The following is a 23,683-nucleotide window of genomic DNA, read 5'->3' as shown; positions in this document are numbered from 1 at the left end:
CTAAACTTAGTTTTAAAAAGTGAACCTAATTGCTCTGGGACACAGTTGGTTGGTTCTTCACTAACGGAAGTTACCAGAGTCACTAGGTTAAAAGGTTAATCTGATACTGTGCTGCAATATCAGATTAAAAATTACATGGGATATACAGCATAGAAACAGGCCATTTGGCCCAATGCATCCCAGTGTTTAAGCTCCACTCGAGCTTCCCCTCATTCTTCCTCCTCTATCAGCAAAAACCTCTATTCCTTTCTCTCTCGTATCCTTAGAAGCAATATGCATATTTACAGCTACATTTTTTTTTAACAACTGATTGAAGTGGAGAAAACTTTATAAATAAAAAGCACTATTCCATATATTTATCTTCATTTTAAATCTTCAGTTAGCCAAATCTAGTTTGTGGAAAGGCCCATACCTGCGAGCCCTAACTAGCAGCCGTGAAACTTTTCCAAGCAATTCAGCAGACTGGCGTAAACGCTCTTCATTCTATCAAATGAAAAATCCATTGTTACAAAGTAAAGTCAACATTTTATAATCAACTACACAGCATACTTAATCACAACATGCAGTTCACATTCTTAATGAGATATCTGCAGAGACTTCTAAACTCTTCTTTTCCATTGATAAACTCCTGGATTTTTCCTGGTTATTGGCACCATCTCTAAACTCCTTTTTCTCTCTTATATGTGTTGTTGCCTCCCAAATCCATATCTACCACTCTTACTTACCCTTATTTGAATCTATCCAATCAGATTTCTACCGTTAGGCTCAAAAAGAGCCCACTAAAGTCACCAATGACATTGGGTAACTGCGACCTTGGTGTATTATCCTTACTCAACTGCTGCAAAGCTTTCACACAATCCTCCCCCATGCCACCTCTCCACTATGCAGCTCAATGTATGCCCTTGTTTGGTTTCATTCACCTATTTGATCACTGCAAGGACATCTTAAGCAACAGCATCTGTTCCCAATCCCACTAAACTACTTTAAGTCTACCAATGATAGACTTCATCTACATACATGGAGTAAGCTTCCACTCTGCTCCACCTCTACAATATTTCCCTGCAGTCCTTCACTGCCTCAGTGTTGCCAGCCTACAATTTCCTCCAGTGAAAAATAGGAACTGCTAGATTAAAGGAATCAAGGTCCATCAAGTTTGCATCCTGGTGGTTGCATGATACCAATAATAGTTTTTCCTTAATCATAGCAATTAGTTTACAACAGACCCAGAGACAACGCAAGGAAAAACTCAGTGGTGGAGGGCTTTGGGAATCAAGGTCCAAAGTTACCTGTTTCTCCCAAGCATGCTACACTCATCACACATCAAATGTAAACCAAAATGAAAGAAATCCATCTAACTATATTTGAATGAATCAATACAAACTTCCATATCAGGTGCCTATTCCACTGAAAGATTTGCCTCGATTTTAACCTCCCCCTATCCCCCTTCAGGCAGGAGGGGTTTAACATATCAGACAACCTGACCCAATCCGACCCTCATTTCCTTAAATGCAGAAACTAGGAAATGAATGAAACTCTAAACTCCCACAAGAGTTAAGTGTGGACCAAATATACATATTAAAATCATGCCCTGGTGACACCAAGGCACCACACAAATGCAATTGTTGTTTATTGCTGCCCAATTCTGGTTGCAAACAATGGAAATCTGATCCTAGTGGGTCCTAAGATGTGCATGTCTTGCTAGTCACATTATGTGATGACGCACATATGTAATGCGGATAACAACATCTCTAGCATGATAATTCCACATCTCCCGACCCAACTTTCAGCACCAAATTCAGGAAGAGAAGCAGCTTGAGGCAAGTTCACTTGGTCGTATTGTTCATAGACTGTTCAAAACTTAAAAAAAAGTTTTGATCTTTCCGATCCTAAGCAATATTGGGAATTTCAGACATCCAAAGTGGAAAATAATTTAGTGAGGATATGAGGGGGGAAGGAAACCAACTGAGTACTTTGTTTTTCTGTTAACCATGTAATTGACCCTGTTTGCAACTGCTATGAATTTAATCCTGAACAGATATGTAGTAAAATCCTTCACGATATTGAATTCTACAATCGATTAATATAGGGAGCTCACAGGATGATGCTGGATTATTGGCTGCAAGCAAAAACATTTTACTCACTTCTCACATCCTCAGTCTTCAATATGACTCAGCTGACGCTGAATGAATGTTTTTCAGACTAGGCTACATTCAAGTTTCCAGTGGAATCAGCCTTGGCAAACTTATTTTGGCACAACTGTTGTGAGCACACACTTACCAGGACGTTTAGAACTGCCACCGAGTCCCAGAAAAGTAGTCTATGTGAACCGAATAAATAATTGAGTTGTCATTTAGATTAACTGTGCCTTATTAGTCTGTTCTTTATTTTTTGAGGCTCGCTAGTGTTCAAAATAAAAACTGAGCTGTTACTGATTTTCTCTGACTTTATACTTTTATTGAAATAAAAACAGAAAGCTCTGGAAAAACTCATCAGGTCTGGCAGCATCTGTGGAGAAAAAAAACAGAGTTAACGTTACAAGTCAAATATGACTCCTGAGTACAACAGTCAAGTATGGGTCATATTTGACTTAAAACATTAATTCTGTTTCTCTCTCCACAGATGCTGCAGGACTGCTGAGTTCTTCTAGCTCTTTCTATTTTCATTTCAGATTTCCAGCATCCACAGTATTTTGATTTTATTATACTTCTATTGGGTTATTTCTACATCTGATTTCTCCTGGTTTTGATGCTATGAATATAAACTGAAAAAACAGCCAAACAACTGAGTTTTTAAATTAGCAATTAAAAAATTGAATTTAAAGGTATCCACAATTTACCTCAAACACTGAAGCAGCCTGTTGGTAAAGATCTACAGCTTTTTCCAAGTTTACATTTTCTATCAGCCTGAAACAGAACAAAAACATTTTTTCCCCATTAATAATACTGTGAAACATACAACACGGTTACCACCCAAGCGGCAGAATAGGAGTGTGTCAGTTGTGGAAGATTCTACAATCAGCTTTTTTTGAATAGCTTTTATTTTGCAGACAAGGCTAGCAGTGGTGATGATGGTGCCTGGGACATTGTTTGTATGAGGATGACTATGTCAGGCTGTTGCTTGACTAGTCTTTGAGACAGCTCTCCCAATTTTGGCACGAGACACCAGTTATTAGTAAGGAAGACTTTGCAGGGTCGACAGGGCTGAGTTTGCCGTTGTCGTTTCCGGTGCCTAGGTCGATGCGGGGTAGCGCATTCAGTTCCATTCCTTTTATAGTTTTTAGTGGTTTGATACAACTGAGTGGTTTGCTAGGCCATTTCAACCACATTACTGTGGATCTGGAGTCACATGTAGGGCAGACCAGGTAAGGACGGCAGACTTCCTTCCTTAAAGGACATCAGTGAACCAGATGGGTTTTTACGACAATTGACAATGGCTTCATGGTCATCATAAGACTTTTAATTCCAAGATATTTATTAAATTCAAATTTCACCATCTGCCATGGTCGGATTCGAACCCGGATTACACTGGTCTTTGGATTACTAGTCCAACGACAATATCACTGCACCACCACCTCCCCCTTCAACTATTCTTCAAGTCTAGCTGAAAGGGCAAATGAGCCCTCGGTTTTTCATCACATTCAAAATACAGAAAATCCAATAGTGAAGCATTCTTTCAATACTGAAGTGAAATGTCAGTCTAGATTTTTGTTCAAGTTTATGGAATGGCCATGAAGCCATAACCTTCTGGCTCAAAAGCAGGAGTGCTTCCATTGATCCAAGTGGAAATGCAGAGTCCAGTTGGGATGATATAGATTTGGCAGAGATATTAAATAAATATTCTAAATCAGTTTTGTGCAAAAAGTGATGCAATTGAGAACACACTTATTCAGCAAGAGAATTTCATTTTTTATCCATTATGAGACTGCTCCATATTTACAGCAGTATTTGCAATTACACTTACAGATGTGTGAATGTTTTATACAATGGTAATAGGACTGCACAGTAAAAGAAGATTATGTAGAAGTAAAATGTGCACACTGCACTGGTGTTGACCATTTTTCCCATTATCCTTCAAAATGATAGTTGCAGGCTTTTTCATACATTTAACCGCAAAGATCTGAAATTTGTAATCTTTCACCAAACACCATTACCTATGTGCCATCATATTTGTGTACTATAAACATACATATGGATAGTTCAATTATTGTTTTAAATTTCTTACTTTCCAGCACGGTCCAGTGCCATGGCAGCAGTGTCAGGCGTACCGCTCTCTATGAACATCATGCTGGCTTTCTCAATGAGATGAACTGCTTCTGGCAACCTTTGCATTTCCTATTTTAAAACATTCTATTATACACAAATACTTCTTTGGATCTTCACATTAATGCAGGACATGCAGGATATTTAACGTATAGCTTATAGTTGAATTTAAATATCAATGAGTACAACACTCATTAGAAATTGGAGGGTAAGATATGGAGAAAATAGCGAAACATTATGCATCCAATAATTGCAAGGGGTGTGCTATTCTCCATGAACACTTAAATATTGCTGGTAAATATTTATTAAAACAAAATAACTTTTATTAAGCATTCCCATGGTATCTGTTCTTCTAAAATCATGGCATCTAATTATTTCCCTAGCTAAAACAATCATATTCAAATTAATCAGCGTCAAAATGTGCATTGTTAACCAGTTCTCAAATAAACTGTTCCACAATAAGGTTTAATGGACCTTTATTGATATTTGACCAGCATTCTCACATAAATAATTCATTTGAGGTGAGGAAACATACATTTCTACCGTGAGCACCAACTAACACCAGAGAAAATGATCACAAAAGCTACCAGCTTGTCATTAAAAATTCAACTGGTTCACAGATGTCTTTCAAGCCTACATATGATTATTGTCCCACACTATAACAATTGCTCGGAGGATGATCACATTCAGGCCAAACAGGGATGGACAATAAATATGACTTTGCAATGACCTGTGAACATTTTCTTTTTAAAAAAAAAAATTGTTTTTAAATGTGTTTTGTTGGATAATCAGAATAATAAAAAACACATGGAGATGGTACTAAAAGTTATGATTTACTTGTATATTAGTGGGGGCAGGCAGGAACGTGGAATTAAGGCCACTGTGAGATCAGCCATTGAATGGTGCAGCAGGGTCGATGGGCTAAATGGCTCTTATTTCTTATGATTTTGTTAGGTCATTCGACCCCTTAAATCTGCACCGCTATTCAATAAAACCATGGTTGATCTAATTGTGGTCTTAATTCCACTTTCCTACCTGTGCCCCCCCCCTTGTCAATCAAAAATCTGTCTAACTCAGCCTTGAATATATCCAAAGACCCAGCGTCCACTGCTTTCTGGGGAAGAGAATTTCAAATACTAGCAATCCTCTGAGAAAAGAAATTCCTCCTCATCTCCATTTTAAATGGGAGAGCCCTTATTTGAAACTGTCACCCCCAGTTCTAGATTTTCCCACGAGAGCAAACTTCCTCGCAGCTAATGGGAGGAGAAGTTAAGAAGCAACTGACTCTGAAACTAAAGAGGCAGCCACTTCACTTCCTGCTCTTCAGAGCTGAAATACCAAATGGAAATATAAATTTTTTTAAATGGTTGATGAATAAATGAATGATCAACAATGCCTGGCTGCTTCTCATCAGGGCTGGGTGGAGCCAGAGCCTTATGTGCACATTATTTAATCTGTCTGGTCAGATGGACTCCACAACACTGCATAACCATAGACATATATTCACAAATAACACACTAATTTTAATTAAATATATATATAATTCCAGTAATCAACTAAAGGTTATATTTTAATAAACCTGCAGTGTAATATCACTTTTGTTAAGATTGTGGGTTAAGAAATAAAAATATCAACAACAGTTTTCACATGGACAAAGTTATCTGAAACTTAGGGACGGAAAACGATGGAAGGAGGGGTCGAACCATAGACTGAGGAGGGAAGGTGGAGCGCCCATCACCTTCCTGACTCTCCCTCCACCCCGATTAAGTCAGGAGCAGGAAAAGTGACGACAGCATTCCCACCCTGGGGCCAAGTGAGACTTTAAAATGGATAATTAATGGCCACTTAAGATCCTCATGCCGCTACCGCTGGGGAAGATGCCCAGAATGAGCTGGCAGCCTTCCTGTGGGCTCGGTGGGGGTTGCCTCATAATTGGGCAACCCATAACCTACAGTGGGACCCCTCGGTGGGTCTGAAGAACCGCCTGCCTTCTGATTGGCCGGCAGCTCAAGGGTGAGTTCTTCGCCCTTAAAAGCACGAAAGCCTTAACAGCAGGCAGTTTTCTGCTGGATTAACGTTTAAACCCATCAGGGGTTTGGAAAACTGCCATGGCGGGGTTGCCAACTGCCACAGCCACTAAAATTCAGTCCTTAGAAAGCAAGAATCCTCTCAACAATAGCAGGAATGAATACTAATTTTCTTCCAAAAGTACGCACTAACGAGATTGCATTCATAATCAAAATTAACTTTATTTTAAAAAATTTAATCACAGATTTTAGAAATGAAAAAAAGGCCAAGGAACCAACCTTCAGCATCATTCCAGCCTGTTCAAAGGCCCTGCAGAGAACAAAGAAATCAAAGCATGGAAATACATTGTATCATGCGTCTACAGTACAAAACTGCTTGTAATTCATTAATTTTACATAACAGAGAGTTAATAAAGATAGCTGATATAGTCCTAAGCAGAGTATAGGATGTTTCAGTCCATGTTATACTTGACTAAAAAATGCACAATATCAATGCTCGGAGGCAAAAGTGGAGAAATGTTCCAGCACAGATTTCTTTTTTTAAAATTTGTTCTTGGGACGTGAGCATTGCTGGCAAAGCCAGCATTTACTGCCCATTCCTAATTGCCCTTGAGCAGGTGGTGATGGGTTACCTTCTTGATCTGCTGCAGTCCACACAATGTAGTTACACACACAAGGCTGATAGGGAATTTGAGTATTTTGGCCCAGCAACAGTGATATAGTTCCAAGTTAGGATGATGTGAGACTTGGAGGGGAACTTGCATGCATCTGCTGCCTTTGTTCTTCTAGATGGTAGGCGACCATGAGTTTGGAAGGTGTTGTCGAAGGAGCATTAATGAGTTGCTGCAGTGCATCTTGTAGATGGTGCACACTCTTGCCAGTGTACACTGGTGGTGAAGCGAGTGAATGTTTAATGTGGATAGGGTATCAATTAATTAGACTGCTTTGTCTTAGACGGTGTCAAGCTTTTTGAGTGTTGTTGGAACTGCACTCATACAGGCAAACGAAGAGTATTCCATCACACTCCTGACTTGTGCCTTATAGATGGTAAACTGGCTTTGGCAAGTCAAGAGTGTGCTATTTCCAGCCTCTGACCTGCTCTTGTAGCCACAGTATTTATATGGCTGGTGCAGTTCAGTTTCTGGTCAATGATATGCTGATGGTGGTGGATTCAGTGATGGTGTTGCCATTGAATGTCAATGGGAAATCATTAGATTCCATCTTGCTCAAGATGGTCATTGTATGCTACTTCTGTGGCTTGACTGTTACTAGCCACTTATTAGTGCAAGTCTGAATGATATCTAGGTCTTGTTTCATGTAGGAATGGACTGCTTCAGAATCTGAGTAGTTGAGAATGGTACTGAACATTGTGCAATCATCCCCACTTTTGACCTTGAGAGGGAAGCAGCTGAAGAGGGTTGTGCCTAGCACACTACCCTGAGGAACTTCTGCAGCGATGTGCTTGGGCTGAGATGAGGACCCTGAACGATCATAATCATTTCTATGCTAAGTATGACTCAGCTAGTGGAAAGTTTTCACTCTTATTCCCATTGACTTCAATTTTGCTAAGGCTCCTTAATGCCACACCCAGTCAAATAATGGTTTGATGTCAAGAGCTGTCACTCTCACCTCACCTCTGGAGTTCAGCTCTTTTGTCCATGTTTAGACCAAAGCAGTAATGAACACTACAGCTGACTGGCCTTGGCAGAACCCAAACTGAGCAAGTTGTTGCTGAGTAAATTACACCTCATAGCACCTTCCATCAGTTAGCTGATAACTGAGAGTAGATGATGGGGTGATCATTAGCCAGATTGGATTTCTCCTGCTTTTTGTGGACAGGGCATGCCTGGGGAATTTTCCCAGTGTGGTAGATGTCAGTATTGCAGTTATACTGGAGCAGCTTGGCTAGGGGTGCAGCTAGCTCTGTAATTCAGGTCTTCAGTGCCACAGCTTGGATATTATCAAGGCTCATAACTGTTGCTGTATCCAGTGCCTTCAACCGTTTCTCGATATTACCTAAAAAGTGAATCAAATTGTCTGAAGACTGGCATTTTTACTGGTGGGGACCTCAGGGGAGGCCGAGATGGATCATTCACTCAGCATTTCTGACTGAAGATATTGCAAATGTTTCAACCTTGCCTTTTGAACTAACATGCTGGGCTCCATAATCATCGGAGGACGGGAATGTGTTTGGAGCCTCCTCCTCCAGTTAGTTGTTTCATTAGCCACTGCAATTTACAACTTGATGTGGCAGGACTGCAGAGCTTTGTTCTGATCTGTTGGTGTGAGATTGCTTAGATTTGTCTATAGAATGCTGGTTCTGCTGTTCAGCCTGCATGTAGTCCTGTGTTGTAGCTTCACCAGGTTGGAAACTCATTTTTCGGTATGTCTGGTGCTGTTCCTGGCAAGCTATCCTACACTTCTCATTGAACCAGGGTTTGTCACCTGAATCTAACAGTAGAGGAGGAATATGCCAGTCTATGAGGTTACAAATTGTGGCTGAATATAATTCTTCTGTTGCTGACAGAACCTCACAGATGCCCAGTTTTGAGCTGCTGGATTTATCTTGAGTCGTCACCCCATTTTGCACAGTGGTAGTACCACCGATATGACAGTGTCCTCAATGTGAAGGTGAGACTTCATCTCCACAAGGACTCTGCAGTGGTCGCTCCTGACAACAACAGTCCCCACCTGGAGTAAATTCTGTGCCCATGCCACCCTAACTGCTTCTTCCAAGTGGTGTTTGAAAGTAGTTGCTAATCAGCAGACTTATTTGCCCATGTTCGACCTGAATACATGAGGTACGGAGGCAATGTTGAGAACTCCCAGGGTCACTCCCACCTGATTGTGTACAACAGTGCCACCATTTTCATTGGCACATGACACACTCAGAGATGATAACGGAGGAATCTGGGACATCAACTGTAAAGTATGTTTCAGTGAGTATGACTATGTAAAGTTGTTGCTTAATGAGTCTATGGAACAGTTCCCCAAAATTTTGGCACAAGTTTCTAGATGTCAGTGAGGAAGACTTTGCGGGGTTGACTGGGCTGGGCGTGCCTCTGTTGTTTTCTGTGCCTAAGTCGATGCCAGATGGTCCGTCTGTTTTTTATTTCTTTTTGTCTTTTCTGTAGCGGTTTGATAAAACTAACTGGCTTGTTAGGTCATTTCTGAGGGCAGTTAAGAGTCAACCACTTTGCTCTGGGTCTGGAGTACACGTATGCCAGACTGGCTAAGAAGAACGTATTTCCTCACTTGAAAGATATTAGTGAACCAGGTGAGTTTTTACAATAATCCAGTAGTTTTATGATCATTATTAATGAAACAATCATTTTATTCCAGATTTATTAATTAATTGAATTTAAAATCCTCCAGCTAACGTGGTGAGATTTGAACATGTGTCTAGGACATTAGTCTGGGCCTTTAGATTACCAGTCCAGTAACATTACCACTATGCTACCACCCCATCTTTAGCACAAAAACTGAGTAAAATCCAAACAAAAAAAAAGAGCTCTTTGAGAACAAATCTAGCCTGAATTTTGGCAGAAAATGGAGCTCCTAACACACATATTGTATAGAGAAAGTTGCAAAATCATTTGTACGATAACTTCAACTACCAACTTTGATTGAACTCTCCAATATCATCAGAGTTAGTCACTTTACGACAGATTTCTTAATTATGTTATCAGCATTTCTTATTAAAGAAAAATATTTCCAAATAACTGGAATAAAGAAAATTTAAAACAAGTTCCTCATAACAATTTTATTTTTGAATTTTATCTTGAGGGAAAGACGCTTATTACAATATCAATGCAATGTAGAAATGGAGTTAAAAAGGTTTTAAAGAAGTCATCAGTGCTGGAGAGAAACCTGTATTTGAAAAAGCCCATTGATAATGGTTCAGTAGCAACAAGACAAGCTGAAGGATCATGACTTGAGTGATTTACTAGAAATCCTACAATTTCCCTTTTGCCTCAAATTACCTGAAAAGGCAAGCTATCTCAAAAATTTGAACAGGTTAAGCAAGCTGTTTCACATTGCTACTATGTAGTGGCTAGCAAGTGCTATTTTCCACTAACAGGGTGCTGCTGTCTGTTCAAAAAGATGTTCTACCACACGATTAAGTAACATTGTATATGAATTTCAGTACCCGTGTGATGCCACGGTAGGACGTGCGTGCCAGCGATTGGCTGTTCCTTCGGTTGTTCGTGATAGGCAGAATACAGACTGTACTCAACCAACCCACGCTTGCAAAACCCACAACAAAACGTCTATGTTAGATGTGATTCCGTTATCGGGCAGCACTTGTTGAATAATCCTGATTGTGCTGACAGCTACACTAACAACCAATTTATGATATCAGTTGAGCTCGTGATTCATTTACACTTGCTAGAAGTGACATGCATTCATACCCAGTGACCCGTTACATATGAACATACGAACAAAGAGCAGTAGGCCATTCAGCCCATCTGATAGTAACCTCAAATGTGCATCCCACCTACCCTCGATAACCTATCACCACCTTGTTTACCAAGAATCTATCCACCTCTGCCTTAAAAATATTCAAAGACTTTGCTTCCACCACCTTTTCAGGAAGAGAGTTCTAAAGACTTATGACCCTCAGAAGATAAAATGTTGACTATTCTGTTTTAAATGGGCGACCCCTTATTTTTAAATAGTGACCCCTAGCTCTAGATTCTCCCACAAGAGGAAACATCCTCATCCACCCTGTCAAGACCCCTCAGGGTCTTATATGTTTCAATCAAGTCACCTCTTCTAAACCCCAGTGGATACAAGCCTAGTCTGTCCAACCTTTCCTCATAAGACAACCCACCCATTCCAGGTATTAGTCTGGCAAACCTTCTCTGAACTACTTCCAACGTATTTACATCCTTCCTTAAATAAGATGACCAGTACAGTACGCAGTACTCCAGATGTTGTCTCACCAATGCCCTGTATAACTGAAGCATAACCTCCCAATTTTGTATTCAATTCCCCTTGCAATAAATGCTAGCATTCTATTAGCTTTCCTAATTACTTGCTGTACTTGCATACTAACCTTTTGTGATCCATGCACTAGGACACCAGATCCTTCTGAATCTCAGAGCTCTGCAATCTCTCACCATTTAGAAAATATGCTTCTCCTCCTATGTCCTCTTCACAACTTACTTTCCTACCATCTTTGTGTAATCAGTAAATGTGGCAACCATCCCTTCAACCAAGTCATTTATATAAATTGTAAACAGTTGAAGTGCCAGCACTATTCCTCGTGGCATGCTATTCGTTACATCTTGCCAACCTGAAAAAGATCCATTTATGCCTACTGTCTGCTTCCTGGTAGCCAGCCAATCTACTATCCATGCCAATATGTTACCCCTTATACAATGAGTTTTTATTTTCTGCAATAACCTTTGATGTGGCACTTCATCAAATGTCTTCTGGAAATCTAAATACAATACATCCACCAGTTCCCCTTTATCCACAGCAAACAAAAGTTTGTTCATGCTTTACGCCTCTTTTGAATTACCCGGGAGCTCGGGGAGCCTATAGTTCCCCGTTGCTTTCTCCATGGCAACATCTCAGCCAGAGTCAACTTGCCAAGCAATCTGCATCCTTTTCTCCTTTAGTACAAATTGTTGTGATTGTTTGAAAATTTGGCATTCTTGCATTTGCCCTGATGAGTGCCAGATGAAAAGCTTTGGCAACATGTCTCTCTTTTCAGCAATGTTCAAGTTCTCTACTACCAAGTAACAATTCCCCCTTTAACTGCTCACTTGTCAACTTCTCGCTCTCACCTCATACCCTGAGGCTACCACTTACTTCAACTAAAATCTTATGAGATGTAAGTAATATGAATCTGCATGGTTAGAGCAATCAGTGAGTCCCCATTTGCATAAAATCTGGAATGAGAAATCAGTGAATTACAGCTGGTAAGAAACTGAGATAAAAGTCCATGTCACTGAAAGTTATGCGCAGCCTGTGAAAAAGATCAAGTGCAAAAGGAGGTCACCAAACGTTTCTGGTTCTATACAATCTAACAGCAAGAAAATTGATGAGAAACTGCATGAGGGCAAAAAACAGCTATCAATTTTAGCAAGGTACTGTAGAATGACAGTACTGTGTATAAGACATGAACACGCAATACATTTTTCTTACTATTGTCACAGACAAAAGCACAACTTTGAAAAAAAAACAGTTCACCTTCAAAAATTGAACAAAATGGATCATTGCCACCTAGCAGTATAACAAAGGCATAATTGAAGTACAAGGAATAAAGTGCATGGGATTGACATCATGTGAAATTTGAAGTTTAATGCACACAAAGACAATCCTTTCTGTAGATTTGAATTAACCCAGCAAGCAGAAAAATAAAGCAATCTTGTTTTGCTCATCTTGCATAAACAAAATGAAAAAAAATCAGATTTGAACCTCCCCGACAGACACAGGCTCCTGGCATCTTCTGAGTTGAACCTACATGTAGTTAAACTTTCCACTTTTATTTAGAAAATTATTAAACCAAAATGATCTCATTTAGGAATTTTGATTCCTCCATCCTGACATTTTCTGCATCTTTCAATGCCTTTGTCATCATTACCAAATTTCAGGGATCCTGAAAATTGAACTGATCAGATTTACAAAAGACATGTTTTGTCCTAGATGGCTGCAACCCATTAGAAGAGCCCTAGTTCAGCCCCCAACTTCACCATTTACAGTAGGTTTCATTTAATTCTGTATGCAATGAAAATAAGAACAGTAGGAATTTACAGTACTTACTTAGCAGCATGGAAGAAGCTAGAGTAAACAGACTGTTAAGGAAGACAAACAGAAGTATCAGCAGCAAAGACATCATTCCAGATTACTAATTCAACTATTCAGTTTGATCTCATCAGACAGACCCGTGTCTCATCTGGATCTTTTCGATGTTTGAAATATGCCAGTGAGAAGTCATTAGTCCTTTTCAGGGTTCACCGAGTTTAGAAAATTTCATTATTGTGCTGATTTCAGGATCTTATAGAATAATAGATTCACTGCTCTTTTTTTAAGTTCCAGTCTACAAATCGGTTTTTTCCCCCATTTATTTCACAGCAATTTTTCACACCATATTTCAGTTCTGAAAAGCAAGCAATTCCTATATTCTGACTTGATGGCGGATATAAGAGGCAAGCGCTAGAAGTACTTAGGAAGTTGCTCTGCTAACAATAGGAGTGAATTCACATGGTATTTGCATGTTTTGTAGCTTTCCGCTGACATTCAAGAGACTCCCTGGGAAGTTCACCTCCATTTTATTTAGCCGAGTTATTCTGAATTTTAAAAAAATATCGAGAGTTCCACCACCAACGACGAAGCATGAGCTTTGAGTTGAAATTGATTCAAAGATAACGCAAGAGCTCAGGACACAGCACTAACTTAATTCCAAGACATGCATGCTTAAAGATTTAGCTACCACTATATCCGACACTTTTTTTTTGGAGGTGCTAGTTGAGATATGAATGACGACCAGCTTATCAGGGAGATCTCCCCTGCTCTACTTTGAGTAGTTCTGTGGGAGTTCTTTAGCATCCACTGAAGAGAGCAGACAGGGCCCCAATCCAAAAAGGCCGCACCTCAGACAATGCATCAATCCCTCAGTAATGCAATGAAGATTATATATTAAAATCTCTGGAATGGGACTTGAACGCATAACCCTCTGATTCAGAGGCCAAAGTACTACCATTGATCCAAGTCTGACAATTTCAACAGACACTCAAGGAAAAGCAATGGCTCTGCCTAATGGCTCCAAAAGCTATCAGTAATGTTGAGATGGTTCTTGGAGCAGGAGGTTGCAAGGATGGCCAGTTTAAAAACAAATCTGCAATCTTTTTAAAAGCAGCTGAGCAATAAGCAACAGGCAACGTGAAAGGACACTGGGTGTGAATTTTCCTGGAGACTCACCGACTCACCCATTATAACTTTAGTGAAATAACAGCGTTTGGTGAAAGCAGCATTTAAATAATTTTCCCAGAGTTTTCAAAAGGGCATAAGAAATAGAAGCAATAATAGGCCGTACAGTCCCTCAAGACTGCTCTCCATTTAATAAAAGTAATTTTCTACCTCAATTGCACTTCCTTCCCTTATCCCCATACCCCTCAATTCCCTTAGTGTCCAAAAATCTGTTGATATGTCTAGAATATATTCAACAACTGAAATTTTGGGGTACAGAATTCCAAACATTCCCAATACTCAGATGAATAAGTTTCTCCTCAGCTCAGTCCTAGATGGCTGACCCCTGATCCTGATAATACAACCACTAGCTCTAGATTCTGCAGCCAGGAAAAACAGCTGCTCGGCATCGAACCTTCAGCCTACAGAACAATGGTCAAGCAGGAGAAGCCCCACAGTAATTCACCCTCCTTATAATTCTTATTTAGCAGTTATGTACAGAACTGAACAAATTAAAACCTTAACTGTCTTACTTCCTTGAAAACTAAAAACTCTGATCAGTATTTTTTGAAAATATTACTATGTAAAATCAAGAAAAGGACTTCCTTCAAGCAGTCGGCTATTTTCAACATAAAAGGATACGCTCTATTGTTCTGATGTGACTCGGCTTCTCTTAGGTAGGCATCCTTTGCTTGGTCATATTGTTTTGCATTTTTGAATGCAACAGCTATAAAGAAACAAAGCAAAAGTGAATTTATACATTAAAAGTGATATAACCTCTTATAATAAAAAGGAACCATCTTTATTCTAGTTCCTGGTGGAGAAGGGATATGCTAAAATCATATTGGCTACATCAAACACACTACCCTCATCAACCCTCGTTATCTCCTTAAAAAATGCAATCAGTTAGACAGATACAATCTTCCCTTAAGAAATTCAAGCTAACTGTTGTTGATTAACCTAAGCCTTTCTAAATGAGGGTTTATGTTGTTCCTTAGAACTTGCATGACATTAATAGAAGCCTGGATATTCTGCTATTGTAGAATCCCAAGGCACCTTTGTTAGGGCAAGAATTTCAACTAAAAAAATGAATTAGCAGAACTGGCACAACTGGCAACCTTGACGCCAGCCGATTTTCTAGGGTCAGGTCACTTTGCCGATTTTAAACAAGCTCCCAAGCTCTGCCGGGAAATCTGCAGGAGAGGCAGCTTGCAGCTTCTGTGCTACCTGAAATTATAAAAATGCACAATTTTAAACTTTCAAAATAATCTAACCATCTCTCCTAGACATTCAATAGCATTACAGTCAGAAACTCCCACACCATCAACTCCTAGGAGGAGTTACCATTGACCAGGTGCTTAACTGGACTAGCCATATAAATACTCTGTTACCAGAGCAGGTCAGACGCTGGGAATTCTGTGGCGAATAACTTATCTCCTGACTTCCCAAAGCCTGTCCACCATCTCTAAGGCAAAATTCAGAAGTGTGATGGAAAACTCTCTACTTGCCTGGATGAACATGACTCCAACAACACTCAAGAAGCTTGAGACCATCATGGACAAAGCAGCCCTATTGATCAGCCCCACACCACCCAACCACCTTAAGCATTCACATTCACCTGCTCTGCCACTGGCACACAGTAGTGTGTACCATCTACAAGATGCAATGCAGCAATTCACCAATGTTCCTTCGACAACATCTTCCAAACCCACCTAGAAGGACAACAGCAGCAGAGACATGGGAATACCACCACTGTCAAGTTCCACGCTAAGCCAAATACCAGACTGAATTGGAATTGTAACATTGCTCTTTCCTCGTTGCTGGGTCAAAACTTGTCTTCCTAACAGCACTGTAGGTGTACCTACACCACATGGACTACAGCGGTTTGAGAAGGCGGCTCGTCGCCACCTTCACAAGGGCAATTAGGGACAGCAACAAATTCTAGCCCTGGCAGCAATGCTGAAAAATTAAACTAACTGAATGGGAGGGTACAAACTAATTCTGTGTTTTACAAAATGTTTGTGGTTCAATAGAGCTATTTTCAATAATTGTTCCCTTTCTTATGAACCATTCTGCTTCAAGTTATAGCTGCTACAATTCCAAAACCTTACTCAATACCTGACAAGACACCCTTATAAATTTACATATATTTATTGCTATGAATCATTATCATAACGAGTAGCTTTTACTACAGTGCTCAGTATAAGTTACACACTACAGAGGAAACAGATATGTTTGAAGATGAGAAACAAAAACAGAAACAGAAATACCTGGAAAAATTCAGCAGGTCTGGCAGCATCGGCGGAGAGGAGTACAGTTGTCGTTTCGAGGGTCATGAGGACTCGAAACGTCAACTGCACTCCTCTCCGCCGATGCTGCCAGACCTGCTGAGTTTTTCCAGGTACTTCTGTTTCTGTTTTTGTTTTGGATTTCCAGCATCCGCAGTTTTTTATTTTTATTTATATATGTTTGAAGATGAGGTCAGGTTGAATTGTGATTGATACTCCACAACATAACTTCATATGTTAAGATTTTCTGTCTCTTACCTGCCTTTGCATATTCAGATGCTGCACTGTCATAATCAGGTTTCCACTTTAGAAAGCCTGTTTTCAGACTGAAAAATAAAAGATAATTGCATGAATCTTATGCCATGGATTTAAAAACTGTATTAACATATTTTCACAGCTACAAAAACAGGCTTACATTAGATTGTAGTAAAATACACATACACTGATTCTTTTTGTTACATATTAACGATCTGGACTTGGGTATACAGTGCATAATTTGAAAGTTTGCAGATGAAAGTAGCTGAGGCCAAAACATTATATGTTTTCAAGAAGGAGTTAGATATAGCTCTTGGGGCGAAAGGGATCAAAGGATATGGGGAGAAAGCAGGAGCAGGCTATTGATTTGGATGATCAGCCATGATCATAATGAATGGCGGAGCAGGCTCAAAGGGCCGAATGGCCTACTCCTGCTCCTATTTTCTATGTTTCTATGATACGAAGCTTGGAAATATAGCAAACAACAAGGAGATAAAAAACTTCAGGGGGACATAGATAGACTGGTGAATTCGGTAGAAGCATGGCAGATCAAATTTAATACAGAGAAGCATGAAGTGACATGTTTTGATAGAAATAACGAGGCAATATGAACTACATAATTCAATTTTAAAGGGGGTGCAGGAACCGAGAGATCTGGGGGTGTACGTTCACAAATCTTTGAAGGTGGCAGGACACAGTGAGAAGGCTATTAAAATGCATAAGGGATCCTTGGCTTTATTAATAGAGAAATAGAGTCCAAGAGCAAGGAAGTTATGCCAAACCTTTACAAAATACTGGCTAGGCTTCATTTGGAGTATTGTGTTCAATTGCGGGCACTGCACTTTAGGGAAGGATGTCAAGGCCTTAGAGAGGGCAGAGAAGGGATTCATTAGAATGGTAATGTGAGACTTCAGTTATGTGGAGAGACTGGAGAAGCTGGGGTTGTTCACCTTAAAGCAGGGAAGGTTAATAGGAGATTTGATAGAGATGTTCAAAGTCTTGAATGGCTTTCATAAAGTAAATAAGGAGACAGCGGCGGAAGGGTCAGTAACCAGGTAACCCAGATTTAAAGTGAATGGCAAAAGAACCAAAGGTGATACAAAAAACATTTTTTTGTTTTTACACAGCGAGTGATCTGGAATACGCTGCCTGAGAGAGTGGAGGAAGGAGATTCGACAATAACATTCAAAAGAGAACAAACACTGGAAGGAGTGAAAAAAAATTACAAGGCTCTGGTGAAAGAGAAGGGGAGTGGGATTAATTGGACAGTTCTACTACAGGCACAATGAGCTGAAAGGCCCTTCATTCCACCATTGGTGGCCGTGCCTTCAGTCAAATAGGCCCCAAGATGTGTACACTAAACCTCTCCACCTCTCTCTTCCTGGCACAGTGTCAATTTTGGTTCTGTCACACTCCTGTGAAGCACCTTGGAATGCATCTCCATATTAAAAAATGGCACTATATAAAATAGAAACTTTTTTTAAAAAAAGACCAAAGGTTAAGGTTGGGATTTTCCAACCTCAAGTTGGCAGGGCCCGCCGCAGGAGATTCAGCGGTCCAGCCAAAAGTCCATTGACTTACAGCGGGGCTGGACGACCCCAGTGATGGGCGGGGCCAGAAAATTCCACACTACTCTCATAGGGACTCAACTTTAATCCATGCCATTTTTGGAAGTTTGGTTGCATTAGCATGTGTTAAACCTAAAGTATAATTGGATCACAAATCAGCATCTGCAAAAATGCTGCTCATCTAGCCTAATAGCTATTACCAATCTTTGACAATTCGGTGCTTGAAGCTGAGACAATTCAGCTATTTTCTCACTTTTTACTTGCTGGTGTATCCTGCTTCAATTTTCAGGCTTGGAGAATGGGAAAGGATTGTTTAAGTGGTGTCACATCATTTGTGAATCAGGACACCCTGTATGAACAACTTGGGATGTATGAATATTTTAAAATATGGATTTAAACTTCAGAAGTGGCCAGAGGCTACACTGCACTATAAAAACAGGATATGCTGGAAACACTCAGCAGGTTAGGCAGCATCTGTGAAGAGAAGCAATTAACGTTTCAGGTCAACAACCGTTCACCAGAACCAGCCTGATCTGCTGAGTGTTTCCAGCATATCCTGTTTTTATTTCAGATTTCCAGCATCTGCAGTAATTTGCTTTTGTAATAGGCTCCACGGTGCACACCTATTTGGCCCACAAAGACAAAAAGCTGAGCCACTCAACATGGAATCACATATATGTTTTGAAGCAAAAAATGCTAAGTGAAAATATGAATTAATATAGGTAACTATATATGTACATGGCCTTCTGTAAATTAATGTCAATTAGCACATGAACATGCATTTATAGAGAATTTTTATCTTGTCCTCAGGATGACTCAGCACCTTACAACCAATTTTGCTTTTTAAAGTACAGGCATGTTTGTTCTTTGGGCAAGCAAGCAGCCAACTGCACATGGCAAGATTCCCAAAAGAGATGAATTCCCAGAGATTCTATCAGGAAGGTTGGCCAGGACAGAGAGAGAGCTCTGTGCTCCTCAAAAAGCGATTGGACAGTTTTACATCCACCCGAACACAGGAACATAGCCTCGACTTACGTAGCATCTGAAAGGAAATCATAGTAAGCGGTCATCCACATCAAATTCCTAAAAGCTTCTGATGAAGTTCCCTATAAGAGGCAAATCAATTAAACTCAAAACTATTGATATTGAGGATAATGTCTGGATGTGGGTAAGAAATTGGCTGAAGGGTAGGAAACAATAAGGACTTATGAGAGGAATTATAATGGAGATGACAAATGGAACCTCGGGGCTCGGTACTAACACCACCATTCTCTTATTTACATAGATATCTTAAACTTATGGTAAAAGGGCAAAATTTGTAGATGACATTAAACTAAGAGGTATCAGGGAAACCTTAGGCTTTTCTGCCTGGAAAGGAAATGTGTGAAAGGTAAGAGCTACATAAAATTGTTACGGGTATAGAAAAAAGTTAACTCAGAATATTAGCATAAATTACAGAACTAGGGAATGTGGGTTCAATCCAGTTTAAGTACTGTTATTAGGAAAATCTACTTCACCCAAAATGATCAAAGTGTAGGACAGTATAGAACCCTGAATCATTTAAGAAATAATTAGATGCAACAAACAGGACATTAGATCTCTCTAGATGGATGAATTAAAACAGACCAAAAGGCCTTCCTCATCCATAATTGTCTTGTAACCTTGAGAAAGGTAGCACTTCCAACAATGCAGCACTGCCTCAGTACTGCACTTTTCATCCTAGATAATGCTTTTAGGTCATGAAGTTAAACTTTAACCATCACCCAACTCAGAAACAAAAGTCTGTCAATTGAATCAAGGTGCAGAGATTTTATGCCAAAAATAGAAGACATATTTTCATGCATACTTTTCTACATTTCACCCAAACCTATCCAATATCCTTTTGCAATTGGAACCTGAAGTAATGACGATACTTATGCTGGAAAAACTCAGCAGGTCAGGCAGCATCTGTGGAGAGAGAAACAGAATTAACGTTTCGAGTTCAGAGCTGGAAGAAGTCGTATGGACTCAAAACATTAACCCTTTCTCTCTTTCAGGGGAAGTTGTCTCTTTTTTCAACAATACTCAAGTTCTGTATTACCAAACAACTACAAAGTATCATACAGCGCAACATATTAATACATTTACTGTATCTATATTAGATAATGGCTATTTAGAGATGCAATATTTTTATAAACCTGTTTCCTATTGTCACATTTTTGGAATTTATAATAGGATAATGTTGACAATGGCCATATTCATCATGAAATCGGCCCTTGTAAAGCTGTCACTGTAATTACACTCTTCCCCCAATGGAAGAGCTACGGTGCCTCAGTTTAACATCTCCCTCCACCTCTCTCCTTGTTGCCTATTTTGCTACTTAACTATTAATAATCAAATATATGAAAAGAATGACAGACCACGGACTTTTTAAAGGAATGAATCAAATCCATTTTGCCCTCTGTCCTCGAACATCATTGAGCCTTAAGATTATGCTTGGACTTGAGGCTCCATGTGCAACAACACCAGAGATCACAGAATGATACAGCAGAGAAGGTGGCCATTCAGCAACAATGCTTGTGCTGGTGCTTTGGAAGAGCTTTCTAATTCGTCCCACACCCCTGCCATTTCCCTTCAAGTATTGATCCAATTCCAAAGTGCAGATTATACATGCAAAGATGATCAAAACCTCAAATAATCCACTGCATTTATTTCTCAGAGTATCTTGAATATTGACATCTGGGTACTAAAGCATAAAAGAAAACATTAAGCCCTAAAATGTGGTAAGAGCCCTGAAGTTGACCTCCACTGAGAAGAGGACTGAATCATGAGAAAATACGTCTTTTCCAAGCCCACATATTTCTACATACATATGGAATCGGAGAATGGTTACAGCACAGAAGGAGGCCATTTGGCTTGTCGTATCTGTGCCAGCTCCGTGAAAGAGAAACTCACCTAGTCCCACTAACCTGCCTTTTTCCAGTGATCTTACAAACTTTTTCACTTCAGATAATTAGTCAATTCTCTTTCTAGGCCCTGATTCTGCCTCCACCACGTTCTCAGACAGAGCATCCCAGATCCTAACCATGCTCTGCCTGAGCAGGTTTTTACTCATGCCACCTTTGCTTTTTTTTGCATATCACTTTAAATTGGTGCCCCTTGGTTCTTACAAGATCAGAAGAAATAGGAGTAGGCTATTTAGCCCTTCGAGCCTGCTCCTCCATTCAGTAAGATCATGGCTGATCTGATTGTGGCCTTAACTCCACTTTCTTACCTGTCCCCATAACCCTCAATCCCCTTGTCAATTAAAAATCTGTCTAACTCAGCCTTGAATATATTCAATTACCTCCTGCCTCCACTGTTCTCTGGGAAAGAGAATTCCACAGACTAATGACCCTTTCAGAGAAGGAATTCATCCTCACCTCCATCTTAATTGGGAGACCCCTTTTCTTTAAATTGTGCCCCCTAGCTCTAAAGTCCCCCATGAGGGGAAACATTCAGCATCTACTCTGTCCAAACCCCTCATAATTTTGAAAACCTCTATCAAATCACTTCTTAAGCTTTTCTCCAAAGAGAACAGCCCCGGCTTCCCCATCTATCCAGCTGAAGTTCCTCATCCCTGTATATAACATTTTTATACTTATAAATAGCTCATAAAAATACAATTAAGGTATGCTGCTGGTTTAAAATGATAAAAGATGAATTTAAGAACTTATGCCAGTAAGTTATCACTTAGCATGGGCATCAGGTGATGTCAAAAATGGTTGAAAACATTTAAGGATATATTTGCAACGTAATTGTACAAGTTCTATAAAACGCCCGAGACAAATGGAAGGTGTAACGGTGGCAAAGAGAAGGGCCGCAGGTTTGCAGCTGAACTAGCGAATTTTGACTCCCCTGTATTGATCTTATTAGAGAAAAACCAGGAAACATGCCAGCTCGCAAAGGTTCCCGGGAGTTGCAGTGCGTCAACGGGTACAGATCAGTGGCAGCCAATACGGAGAGGACTACGACTCCCAGAATGCTCGCGTGACCCCCCCCTCCCTCCCTCCCCGCAGGTCAGTCAGGCCGGCCGGCCAGCGGCCGCGAGCCACTTCGGTTGAAGCGACGGAGCCCAAAAGGCCAGGAATCGTCAAACCGAACGTCGCAAGAGGGAGGAAAAGAAAATAATTCCCCGCGGCAGTTGTTATTTACCATTTTTCAGCTGCCGCTATGTGTTCCAAAGCCTCGTTGATTTTTTGAGCCATCCGCCTCTCTCGTCACTAAACCTCGCACTTTCTTCTCCGTTTGAAAATAAGGTCGTGGTGTTGGGGAAGCGGACACAAAACTTCCCTACGTACGGTCAGACCCCGATAAGTGACAGGCGTACAGCGAAACTCCTGGTCTGCAGGACCAGACCTTCTTCTCCGCCCCCTCCCGCTGAGCGATATTACGGAATCTCTGACGCACTCAGCCGGTTGGACGCGCTCAACGTAACAAGATGAGCAAGAACGGCCCTATGGTTACAATGCGCAGGCGCGTAGGCCACTATGCTTTCGCCCCCTCATCGCACAGACGCGCGCGCGCCTCCGTCTGCCTCGTTGCGCAGGCGCGTCGGCCCCAACTGTGCTGGGACCAGTGCCCTTTCCTGTCTGCCAATGAGAGATTCGATAGCGAGGAAGGATTAATAGGCAAAACTGTAACTGAACAATGGGCTGCTTCTTAAAGAAGGGAAAGCAGAGTCAAGGTACGAAAATGAAGGGGAAAGGTAGGGGAAACCAACCTAGAGTCCCTGGATGTTGAAAGTGATGCAGATTAAGATCAAGAAGAAAAACTGCACTTTACATGTCAGGTGGTTAATAGGATTGAGAAGCAGGCTGAATATAGAAGGATCAGAGCGGTATTGAAAAAGCAGCTAAGGGAAGCAAAGACAGAGTATGAGAAGAGACTGGCAGCTAACATAAAAGGGAATCCAAAAGTTTCCTATAAGCTTATAAATAGTAAAAGGGTGGTAAAAAGAGGAGTGGGGTCAATTATGAACCAAAAATGGGATTTACACATAGAGGCAGAGGCCACTGTTGAGGCATTTGCCTTCACAAAGGAAGAGAAAATACTGCCCAGGTCATGGTGAAAGAGGAAGTAATTCAGACACTTGAAGGGTTTAAAATTGATAAGGAGGTGGTATAGGATAGGCTGTCTACTTAAAGTTGATAAGGAACCAGGATACTGAAAGAAGTGAGAGTGGAAATTATAGAGGCAGAAGCAAAATACTGCAGATCACAGAATCACAGTGCAGAAGAGGCCCTTTGGCCCATCGAGTCTGCACCAACTCATGAGAAACACCTGACCTACCTACCTAATCCCATTTACCAGCATTTGGCCCATAGCCTTGAATGTTATGACGTGCC

General features: G+C 40.4%; 1 protein-coding gene across 1 annotated transcript in view; it reads right to left on the bottom strand.

Moving 5' to 3' along the window:
* napgb (N-ethylmaleimide-sensitive factor attachment protein, gamma b) overlaps positions 1–22,721 on the bottom strand; it is a 43,835-nt gene extending 21,114 nt beyond the window's left edge. Inside the window, exons 1-8 of the mRNA XM_078541052.1 lie at positions 22,491–22,721; positions 16,753–16,820; positions 14,849–14,933; positions 13,061–13,078; positions 6,566–6,596; positions 4,222–4,331; positions 2,837–2,903; positions 413–483 (exon numbers count right to left, since the gene is read on the bottom strand). Coding sequence (XP_078397178.1) covers positions 413–483; positions 2,837–2,903; positions 4,222–4,331; positions 6,566–6,596; positions 13,061–13,078; positions 14,849–14,933; positions 16,753–16,820; positions 22,491–22,543 — 503 coding nt within the window. The 5' untranslated portion in view covers positions 22,544–22,721. The remainder of the gene's footprint in view (positions 1–412; positions 484–2,836; positions 2,904–4,221; positions 4,332–6,565; positions 6,597–13,060; positions 13,079–14,848; positions 14,934–16,752; positions 16,821–22,490) is intronic.
* Between the last annotated feature and the right edge of the window lie 962 nt (positions 22,722–23,683).

The sequence above is a fragment of the Cetorhinus maximus genome, chromosome 4 (assembly GCF_964194155.1).
Source record: "Cetorhinus maximus chromosome 4, sCetMax3.hap1.1, whole genome shotgun sequence".
Lineage (NCBI taxonomy): Eukaryota > Metazoa > Chordata > Chondrichthyes > Lamniformes > Cetorhinidae > Cetorhinus > Cetorhinus maximus.
This window is presented reverse-complemented; position numbering and strand designations above follow the sequence as displayed.